Below are 11,724 nucleotides of genomic sequence, written 5' to 3'. Positions count from 1 at the left end.
AAAACGTTTCTACTGTCATCGTTCCGTTTTACACAGAAAACAGCGTTTTGTTGATTAAACGCATACTTTATGCGCTTCTGTTGATTTTAATAAATAAGTTCAAAATAATTTCTTTGTTACGTTGAAATCTAATTTTATTTTATTATTTATTACTAAATAAATTACATTTAGGTATTGAACATTTCAATATTATTTTAAGTTTATTTTTAAAGATATGTGATTTTGAAAACAAGGAAACGTTTTTTAGTTTTTAACAGTGTTGAGTGAAGTGTCAAAATTAATGAAATCAATTGTCACATTTTGTTGACAATACATTATACATCGTCGAATTTTCTGATAAATACTTCGACGCTATTGTTATAATAATAAACTAATAAAACGACAGAAACATTGAATATAACACAGTCTAGCAGTCGTGCCGATTGTGACAGATGTAGTGTCTATTAAACAAGTGCGAGTGTTAAAGATCCAGTAGTTCAGAAACACCCATTTTCCAATCAAAATGACTTCCATTTTCGACCAGTACGAGCAAGCTTCGCAGAGTTCCCAGCGACCTAAGCCTGTGACAGAGCCTATGGTATCATCTGGGTACATAAACATGTTGATGGAAGACAATACTCCAATGTTTTCCAAAAGTAAAATGATGCTGAAGAACCTATCTGATGCGATCACACATGCAGCAGTGTGCAATGATTATCTAGTTCTAGCAATGGCTAATGGGAACCTGTTTCGTCTAAATCTGAAGAAGCCGGATCGTGGAGAAGGTAAACACAGCAAGGCATCAGTCAGTGGGCCATTAGCTTAGGGTGGATTTCTTTCTTTTTCTTGATATTAAAGAGTATACTACGATTAATTAAGAAGATACATTTGAAACTACAATTTTGTACTTAATAATTATTCTCTCATCAATTTTTATTGTACTGTATAAATAAAAAGGCAATTAATATTTACACCAATTAAAGCATAATTTTATTAAATTTCAGAAATCCAGTACTCAAAGTTTGTCCAACCAAACTCGAAGCTTACAGGAATCTTCCTGGACCCACTTGGACATCACCTACTCATGGCATTCACATCGAAGAAGAAAGATGGCTACCCAGAGCTCATATACTTACACCAGAGCAGTTCCAAATATAAACTAGTCAGCAAATCTAGGAACTATGAGGTTACCGAAGTAGGTTGGAACTGGGAGAATACCTCAGAGGTTAATACCGGTCCGATACTCCTTGGTACGTCACAGGGCCATATTATAGAGACTGAGTTAGAAGCTGACAGCGACAAGACTTTTACAGCCAGTCATCCTTATTGGAGAGAGGTAAATTGATGTTAAAACTGTTTTCTGATTTATTCTTCTTCCAACTGTGTTTTAATTGGTTAACATTTTACTAAACACTTGTTTATCAAAACTTAGTAATAAATTCTTCTGTCTTCCTCTAATAAGAAAATCTTGCTTATGGAATTTTCTGAAACACTAAAGTTGTTGTTTTAACCAAATTTTTATACACTGTTTAATTTCTCTTCTTCCATTATATATATATATTTATTGGATTCTTGTTAATGATATCAACAGTACCCTTAGTAAGAGTTTGCTTTACATTTAATGTTGGTAATTGAATTGAGAGCATGTTTGGCCCTGTGATTGGTTGCTTCATTTGAGCCAGCCAATGAGATCGTCGAACGTGCTCTTGTGTCAATTTCTTTAAACGTAAAGCAAACTCCTACTAAGGATACCATTTTTCTGCCACTATACAAATTATCTTTTAACATGTACACAAATTTTTATAATAGTTATAAATTATATTATGTAAATGTTATATTCACATGTTTCTATAATTATGTTTTTTAATTTTCTTATTAATTTCTTACACAAGCTGCCTAGCTATCTCCCTCTGTATGGGAGCAAGGATATTGATGGTTTGGTAAACAAACATTTTTGCTTTCGTTTTTTATTATATCTTTATATTTTTTATGTGCAGTGTGAAAAGTGTGGATGCCTATTTACATTAACCAATTATTGGAACACCATGTTTTGTGCTTACAAAAATGAATGTGTAATCTGATTTCAGCCAATATTGAATTTAAGCTAATTATACTTACTGTCTTTGAATATTTCCCTGAATAATAGCTATTTTTGTTTAGCAACATTACAAAAAATTGTGGGTGTTTCTATATTGGTTTAATAATTTTTGTCTGCTTACAAAAGAGACTGGTGTTGGTAACATAATAATTTTTGTCTATAAAGCTTACAATTTCACAGTATTCAACATATGTTCGTTTTACTAAACTAAAACTATTTCTAATTGCAGATCTTCGACATCGGCAAAGGAACGGACATGCCAATAACTGGCATACAGTTCCACAGAGTAAATAACACAAGTAGATACTTTATTTTTATCACTACACCAACGAGGTTGTATCAGTTTATGGGCCAGGCTATCATGAAGGACAACAAACCGAGTCTCCAGTCCATTTTCTATGCATACTTGACTATCCCTGAGACTGGGTTCCAAGAGATACCGTCTACCTTAAAGTACTCGAAGCTGCAGTTCTTTGATAAGAATGATGTTCCTAAGACTTTTGCGTGGTTAACTGAGCCGGGTATTTTCTATGGACAGGTTAGTATAAGTTTATGCTTGGATGAGTAGTATGAGATCTTTGGTTTGATCCAGTCTGGTCCTGAAGATATCTAAGGATTTGATGTGAAAATAAAATCACTCAAAGTATGAAAGGTTTCAAAGTGAATAAAGGCGTAGTTGTGGTCTTTCAATAAACTGCAATTGTAACCAACCTAACATGAAATTAATATTACGTAGCTATTTATTTATACTTCACATTTTCCTCCTAGTCGTTATCGCAGCAAATACGCGAAACGCTAACAGGCCTCTGTGGCTCTGTCCATTTAGTTTGAACGAAAATTACTTATCCGAGTATCGTGAAATTATTTGAAATGCGTAAAATATTCAACACGTGTTTTTGGGGTTCAATTCCCGATTACAGTATCCAAATTTATCTTAAGATTCATTACTCGTGCTCACGGAAAAATTACATAAAAATAAATAATTATATTTAACATATGTATTTACAGCTGGACCCAACTTCCCAACAGAACTCAAACTCACTGTTCACTCAGGGAGCTCTAATCAGTTACCCAACAGACGGAGATGAGCCGGAGAACGCTCCTCTATCCTTCGTCCTCACAGAGTTCCATGTACTCCTTATGTACTCCGACAGAGTCAAGGTCATCTCCCTCATCAGCCAGGAACTAGTCTTCGAAGACAGATACTCAGAAGCTCAAGGAAAACTTAAAAATATAGTAAGAGACGCCAAAAAGAGAACAATATGGGCCATCACAGACAAATGTGTGTTCCGATACAAAGTTGTAAGAGAAGAACGCAATCTGTGGATCATTTACTCTGATAAGGAACAGTTTGATCTAGCCAAAGAATACTGCTACAATAACCCAGCTTACATCGACGTGATCAACGTCAAACAAGCTGAACTACTCTTCAATAAAGGAGAGTATGAGAAAAGCGCCGCCATATTTGCAGACACGCAAAAGAGTTTTGAAACAATATGCCTCAAGTTTTTAGAAATAGAACAAATCAATGCTCTGAAAGTGTACTTAGAGAAGCGATTGGAGACTTTAAAAGATGATGAGAAGACTTTAATATCCATGTTGGTTATATGGATGACTGAATTGTACTTGTCACAGTTAGGGCTTCTGCGTCGAACAGGCAAGCAAGATACAGAGGAATACCATCAAATACAAAGCAACTTTGAAGTATTTCTACTGCATCCCAAAGTTGCAAAATGTATGCAACATGTCAAATCTGTTGTGTACGACTTGATGGCTTCTCATGGCGATAAACTAAATTTGATCAAGCTAACTATAATTAACGAGGATTACGAGAGTGTAGTATCTCAGTATATTAGCAAGAAATCTTATTTAGAAGCGATAGATACGTTAAAAACTTTGAAGAGGCCGGAGCTGTTCTATCAGTTCGCTGCGGCGCTTATGGAGGAGAGTCCTAAGCATACTGTGAATGCTTTGATATCTCAGGGAGCTAGATTAAGCCCCTCAAAGTTGCTGCCAGCATTTTTATCTTGTAAGAATGATGAGGCTCATGTATCCGAGATTATAAGATACTTGGAGTTTATATTGCAGCACTTTAACGTGAGAGACAAGGCGATACATAACTACCTATTGACGTTGTACGTGGAGCACGATCATGAGTCGCTCATGATGTACCTCTCCCGGCAAGGACAGGACGTTGCTATGGTCAATTATGATGTGCATTATGCTCTAAGGTGAGTTGCTTACCTGATGTCTCCATTATTTTCTATAATCTGTAGAACTGATTTGGAATTAAAATGGTTTGTTTGTCACCTATAAAACTTCCCTCGTCTCATGTAGTTGCAAGATAGAAAATAAGGGGAATTTTTTTAAAAATTTGGTAATACACTTTCGCATTTCTTCTCCTCTAATTATTTTTTCTGATTTATTTCGTTGTGGGATCCAAGACAGTCATGTTCCTGGGACGCGCCGGACTTCAGTGTTCCGGTCTTTTCTTGGTTGTACCTTAGATCCTGGTTTACAGGAGTTGCAGTGGTTTGCGTCACTATGTCATTTAAACCCCTTATGAAAATTTGTCCACTCATATTTAAGATCATATCCTTACCTTCATCAATTCTTTCCAGATTATGTCGCGAGAAGAACTTATCAGAAGCCTGTGTGAAACTGTCAGCGTTGCTCGGTCTGTGGGATTCAGCAGTGGAACTGGCGCTGCAAGTCAGCCTGACCCTCGCCAAGAGTATAGCTGACATGCCAGAACAGACGGAGCTTAGGCGGCAGTTGTGGCTCAATATAGGTGAGTTGATGTTGTTATTAAAATAGTATCTTGAGTGGATCCAGTCGGTCTGGTGTTCAAAAGTATATAAGTAGGTATATTTAATTTTCATACCCTGTCATCATCCCTATTCTTAAGTTCATGCAATGAAAATAAACTAACTAATACGCAATAGCGCTTTTTAAGGGGGGGGGGGGTCATTCAAAGTCTTCTTTCGCCTTGGGCGAGCCGAGAGGAAGTGTCAGACTCTTATTGACTAAAACAACCCCGTTTCTATTCCTGGTAAACCTGCTAGGTAGTCCACAGCACCGGATCTAGCATCAGCCCTACTGGGCCCCAGCTGTGGTATGCAATAGCGCTTAGCATTCGTACTTATACTCACTCGACTAGCTTCTTGTTGGCCGAGGCCCACTTTTAGCAGTAAATATCTTGAAGCTAATATTATATTATCACCTACCGCTGTAACCTGACTTTTATCTAAATCAACTTCATATTATGTATTCAGCTGAAAACGTGATCACGAAGAATCAAGACATGCAAGAAGCCATGAGCTTCCTGGAGGAGTGCCCGCTCATCAAGATCGAAGACATACTGCCGTTCTTCAGCGATGTCGTCACCATCGACCACTTCAGACAACCTATCTGTGATTCTTTGCAGGTAACGAATAGGACCAATATTTTATTGTTGCTAATGTAATTAATAGAGATGTAAACATGTAACTAGATTTACTTAATTTTATGACCATACGATTTTTATGGCTAGAGATTTATTGTGGAATTAAAATCTTACGTAAGCAATACCTATGTTTTGCTTAAATTGATAAATGGTGATTGAAATTGAATGCGTGATTTAATTAATAAATCACCTTCCTCTGTTGTTCTCTCATTATTGAGAATCGTGACTCCACAATCAGTAATCTGCACAAATCATAACTTCATAAGATGAAGGAAATAAAACATCATCTCTCTCTCTCTTCGGTCCTTCATGTCTGAAGATCGTGGTCATGGTGGGTGATTCTGGCGCGCACGAATTGTCTCCATCGGCCTTTGTCTGATGCTATGCTAACGACGCCATAAAACTTTGTTGCTTTCGTAGTCTTGAGCTGGTCAGACCATCTTGTCGGCGAGCGGCCTCTGGATCTTTTGCCCTCCGTGTTTCCAACAATGACCAATTTCTCGAGGCTGTCGTCTTCGCGTCTCATTATGTGGCCAAAGTAGCTCAGCACACGCTGATAGCACGTTGCTGAGAGACGCTCCTTGATTTTAAGCTGTGCTGTGTAAAACATCATAGCAACCATTTTTTTACCAGTGCTTAGTATTATGTTGTTTAGTATTTAGGAGGAAAATTGGTCTATGTGTTCTAATGTGCTAGCGTCATCTTACAGGAAAACAACAACCAAATAGAAGAAATGAAGGCCGAAATGGAAGAGGCAATCGCGGCTGCTGAATACGTGAGTAGAATTAGTGTTTATACTATTTTATACCTACTTTATAATGACCTACAAGAATTTTACACATAGACTTTAAACATGGTTGGAAATGTTGACAATGATTACGACAGACGTCGAATAATTAACAGATTCTCAACTTTATTACAAAAGGGTAAGGATAAAAATTTATCAAAGGAAGTCACAACTTAGCGACCCATTTCTGTCCTATTCGGGTCATTGTCGAAACTTCTAGGAGAGTTTTATAAAAAGTCAATTTGAAATGGCTCCTTTATCTTAGAGAATTTTATTAACTTACTACCTAGTCCCGGCAAACTTCGTACTGCCTCAAACATTTTTCCTCATCTTTTAGACCTGCCCCGGACTTGCACAAATAATTCAATACTAAAATCTGCCAAATCGGTGCAGCAGTTCTCAGTTTTAGCGAGACTAACGAACAGTAATCGATTTTTACATATGCCTATCTTATTTCGGCTAAAAACTGTAGTATTTCTTAATATACTTACTTCATTATATTCCTTCCCCCACAGGTACGCGCAGAGATCCAATCATTCCGCAACCGCAGCGTGACAGTACTAGTGTCAGACGTGTGTTGCCTGTGCGACATCGCGCTGCTACTGCGTCCCTTCTACCTGTTCCCCTGCGGACACAAGTTCCACAGCGACTGTCTCATGCAGGAGACGTTACCTATACTGAGTATGTATTTTTTTAATACTATGTTTATGTTCCTAGTAGCAGATTAGTACACAATCAGTGTAACACTTGTGTACGGTATGAGTCCTATACACAGGCCAGTTTTCTAGACTGCATTCTGCTACTGAAAACTAAAAAAAAAACAAATACATACATACATAACTGTTAGATTACGGAGTATTTCTTAATGAACAACAGTATTTATATCTAAAAAGAACGTTTTATTATAATAAAGATATACATAGCAAGAATGACACAGTTACAATGACAACCAAAAACAATCATGACACCTAGTTAAATTTTCAGGAACAAATATTAAAACTAAACTCATTTGTGTTACTCAACACTCCCCTAAAATTTAACTACAATAAAAAATAAATCTCCCACTGAAACTCACATATCAAACAGTGGGAAAAGAAAACAAAATCTGATCTCTTAAATAGATAAAAGATTGAGTTGGTAATGCTTTAGTCAATATGTCAGCCAATTGACTATTACTAGGAATATAATTTATCTTAATTACACCAACCTCAACCTTTTCTCTTATAAAATTAAACTTTATATCTATGTGCTTAGTTTTCTTGTGATAAACAGGATTATTGATCAGCTTGATCGCACTCTGGTTATCAACATACAACGGCACAGATATAATATTTTCACCTAAATCCAACAAAAATTGTTTTAACCACAATATCTCCTTTGCAGCCTCACATGCAGCTACAAATTCTGCTTCTGTCGTGGAGAGAGCAGTAGTCTTTTGTTTCTGGCTACACCACGTTATTGGTCCCCCATTCAAAATGAAAATGTAACCCGTAGTAGACTTACGCGTATCAAATCGCCTGCAAAATCTGAATCTGAATAGCCAGTAAGATCACTACTTCCTCCATAAGTTATACATAAGTCCTTGGTATTTATTAGGTATCTAATAACACGTTTAAGTGCATTTACATGTTGCTGACTTGGATTGTTTACATATCTGCTCAAAACATTTACAGCAAAAGAAATGTCAGGCCTTGAAACAGAACTTAAAAACAATAAGGAGCCTATAGCCTCCCTGTATGGAAAATTAACAATATCTTCATCAACTTTCTTTGAAATAACAACATTTACATCTGCCGGGGTATTGACAGGATTTGAATTACTCATACAAAACTTCTTTATTATTTGTTCTATGTAATCCCTTTGACAAATATAGATACTATTATTTACTCTCTCTATTTCCATTCCCACAAAATATTTCAATTTTAGTTCCCTTATTTTAAATTCTTGTTTCAAATCTTCCATAATTATTTTAATCATTGAGGAACTGGAAGAAACTAAAAGTACATCATCAACATAAATTATTAGAATTACTTTTACCCCATTGAAAATACCTACATAAACACAACAGTCAGCCTGAGATTGCACAAAACCATACTTAACCAAAAATTCAGTGAATCTTCTATTCCAACAACGCGATGCCTGTTTCAGACCATACAATGATTTATTAAGTTTTAAAATACAATCATTTTTAAATGTAATTCCTTCTGGTACTTCTATAAAAATATCCTCATCTAAGTACCCATTCAAAAAAGCAGTTTTTACATCAAATTGTTGAATTTCTAATTTATACTTAGCTGCAATAGAAAGAACAATTCTTATAGAGTCGTATCTCGTTGTTGGAGAGAATATTTCTTGATAATCTATATCTTTAATTTGATTAAAACCTCGTGCGCATAAACGAGCTTTGAAACGTCTTACCTGATCATTTTCTCCCTTTTTAATTGCAAAAACCCACTTTGTAGTAAGTGTATGTTGACCAGACCTCTCGACTGGAGTCCAAGTATTATTTTCTTCATGCGCAAGCAGTTCTTCATCAATAGCTTTCAACCAGTCATTTCTTTGTGGACTCTTCATTGCTTCAGCGTATGTCTGAGGCAGTGACAGTTCAACAAGATTTGCTTCAAATCTTCTATTAATTCTAGGTCTCAAATTTATATTCCTTGCAATTAATTCATCATCTAATTCTTGAGACGGTTCATATGTAGGGTCACTACTACTACTACAACTCAACATGCTGTTGTCATTCTCTGATGATGATTTTCTAAATGAGTATTCTCTAGATTGTTTTCTTGCATTTGATTTTCTTGTTCTAATGTCTTCTCTTCATCATCAATATATATTTGTGTAATATTTTTCCGTATCTCTGGAACATTATGTTCTTCAAAAATAACATTTCTAGATATTTTAATCTTCTTGGTTTCTGGATTGAACATCCTATACACACTCACTGACTGACTCACTCATCAAAAACCTAGACCACTTCCAATGGTCGTATAATTGTTGTTATCATACCCAACTAGTATCATTTTCTCACTCTTCTTATCAAGTTTTGTTCTTAGTTGATCAGGAATGTGAACATATCCAATGCTTCCAAATACCTTCACATGGCCTACATCAGGTTTGATGCCATTCCATAGTTCATATGGTGTTTTCTTAGGAGTCTGGCTGGAAGAAGTTCTGTTTAATAAATAAACTGCACAATTCACAGCCTCTGCCCATAATTCCAGTGACACATCTCTTGCATACAACATGGAACGTGCACTCTCTACAATGGTACGGTTCTCTCTTTCAGCACGCCCATTTTGTTCAGGTGTATAAGGTGCAGTACACTCATGAACTATACCTTCTTTGCTTAGATACTCTTTGAAGGATTTATTTACATACTCTCTTCCGTTATCAGTATGCAATATTTTGATACTATGCATGTATTTATTTTTGATAATAGCATTGTATTTCTTGAATATATCAATCACATCACTTTTATGCTTTACAAAATATACATGCCTGAAGCTTGTTGCAGCATCCTTGAACAATACAAAGTATCTTGCACCTTGAACAGATGTATGACTCATTGGACCACAGACATCACTATATATAAGGTCACCTGGCTGTAGTTCTCCTCTTACAGATTTGTGAAATCTAAATCTGCACTGTTTTCCATAGGCACATGCTTCGCAGACAAAATCAGCTTTATCATTGTTGTCAAAATTCAAGCCTTCTACTGTATTTTCAGCACTCATATTCCTGATATTTTGTATGTTAATATGTCCCAATCTTTCGTGCCAAATTTTCATGTTACTTTTATCATTTTGTACCAAGTTACATGTATCTGAGATTACAGCTTTTATTTTCAATTCATATAGATTATTTTCAGTCATTGTTGCATACAATACTAACTTATTATCTTTGTAAATGAATGCATTGGAGTCTTTCTTAACAATGGTGTATGATTTTCGCATAATCACACCCTCAGAGAATAGATTTCGTCGCAAATTCGGAACATACAATACATCATGTAGTTCACTAGTCTCCCACTGTCCATTGACATATCTCTTTATTAATACCTTGCCTATGCCAGCTACTTCCACTGACTGCTTGTTTCCTAATGTCAATGTTTTCTGATTGCATTCAAATAGTTCTGCAAAGAACTCCTTTCTGTAGGTCATATGTGCGGAGGCACCACTATCTAAAATCCAAGCATTCTGTTCAGCTTCATGTAACCTTGCTTCTACATTGAACGCTAACATATTTGCACCTTCTTGTTGAGGTTTTCTGTTCTTGGATTTCTTTGGATAACGACATTCTCGAGAAAAATGTCCTCGTTTTCCACAATTATAACATTCAAACCTATGTTTAGTGTTATTATTCTGATTCGAACTACAAGCATTTTTATTTGGCTCACTTTGCTTAGGGCTCTTCTTCCAACTTTTGTTCGCCACAAGGAGAGCAGTTTCTTGCTCTTCTTCACATTGCAAACTAGCTTCTTCATCTAACAATCGTGCAGTGAGATTGATAAGAGTCTGTTGTTTTGGATCCAATGACATCCATGCTTGACGAAGTGATCTGTACTTCTGTGGCAGTGTTCCAAGTATTTTTGTAATCACAGCCATTTCACTGACATTTTCACCACTTTCTTTCAACTGCTTGGCTAACGATTCCACTTTCGAAATATGTTGAGCTACGCTGTCAGTCGGTGACATTTTGTACTGATAAAATTTTTCATGGATTAACATTTTACATAACTCACTCTTTTGTTCATATATAGATTCTAGTTTCGTCATAATTTCCTGAGCTGTTTCACAATTTTCCACTAGCGTGATTTGCTTGAGTTCCATCGAAGATGTAATGATGAACATCGCCATGCCATCGTTCTTTATCCATTCAACACTATTTTCAGACGGTTTCGGCACTGAAATATCAATCCCTTTTGCTTTCAGGGCACATTTTATCTGAAACTTCCATTGTCTGAAGTTATTTCCGTCAAATTTATCCATGTTCATAGATCGCGTGGACTCCATTTTGAGATTATTTCTCAAAATACGATTGTAACTTTTTCTTTGCTATTTTCTTTTAGATATCAATTACAGAACCTCCTGGGCCCATAACCTGTTAGATTACGGAGTATTTCTTAATGAACAACAGTATTTATATCTAAAAAGAACGTTTTATTATAATAAAGATATACATAGCAAGAATGACACAGTTACAATGACAACCAAAAACAATCATGACACCTAGTTAAATTTTCAGGAACAAATATTAAAACTAAACTCATTTGTGTTACTCAACAATAACCTTACGCCTGTCTCCCATGGGGTAGGCAGAGACAATGGAACGCCAATTGCCACGGTTCTTACACCCTTCTTTCGCTTCATTAGTCATCAGTCTTTTCATGCTCAAAAACAAATAAGCTCT

General features: G+C 36.0%; 1 protein-coding gene across 2 annotated transcripts in view; it reads left to right on the top strand.

Moving 5' to 3' along the window:
- Positions 1–283: 283 nt before the first annotated feature.
- LOC118264090 (vacuolar protein sorting-associated protein 18 homolog) overlaps positions 284–11,724 on the top strand; it is a 12,802-nt gene continuing 1,361 nt past the window's right edge. The window contains exons 1-9 of one of the 2 annotated variants that reach the window (XM_050705169.1): positions 284–764; positions 984–1,315; positions 1,872–1,919; positions 2,307–2,615; positions 3,086–4,308; positions 4,699–4,868; positions 5,353–5,504; positions 6,232–6,297; positions 6,825–6,990. In XM_050705169.1, the coding sequence (XP_050561126.1) occupies positions 503–764; positions 984–1,315; positions 1,872–1,919; positions 2,307–2,615; positions 3,086–4,308; positions 4,699–4,868; positions 5,353–5,504; positions 6,232–6,297; positions 6,825–6,990 (2,728 nt within the window). In that variant the 5' untranslated portion in view covers positions 284–502. The remainder of the gene's footprint in view (positions 765–983; positions 1,316–1,871; positions 1,920–2,306; positions 2,616–3,085; positions 4,309–4,698; positions 4,869–5,352; positions 5,505–6,231; positions 6,298–6,824; positions 6,991–11,724) is intronic. The other variant, XM_050705170.1, reaches the window with a different exon arrangement.

The sequence above is a fragment of the Spodoptera frugiperda genome, chromosome 26 (genome assembly GCF_023101765.2).
Source record: "Spodoptera frugiperda isolate SF20-4 chromosome 26, AGI-APGP_CSIRO_Sfru_2.0, whole genome shotgun sequence".
In the NCBI taxonomy this organism is placed as follows: Eukaryota; Metazoa; Arthropoda; class Insecta; order Lepidoptera; family Noctuidae; genus Spodoptera; species Spodoptera frugiperda.
Note: the sequence above shows the minus strand (reverse complement) of the source record. Positions and strands in the feature narration are given on the sequence as shown.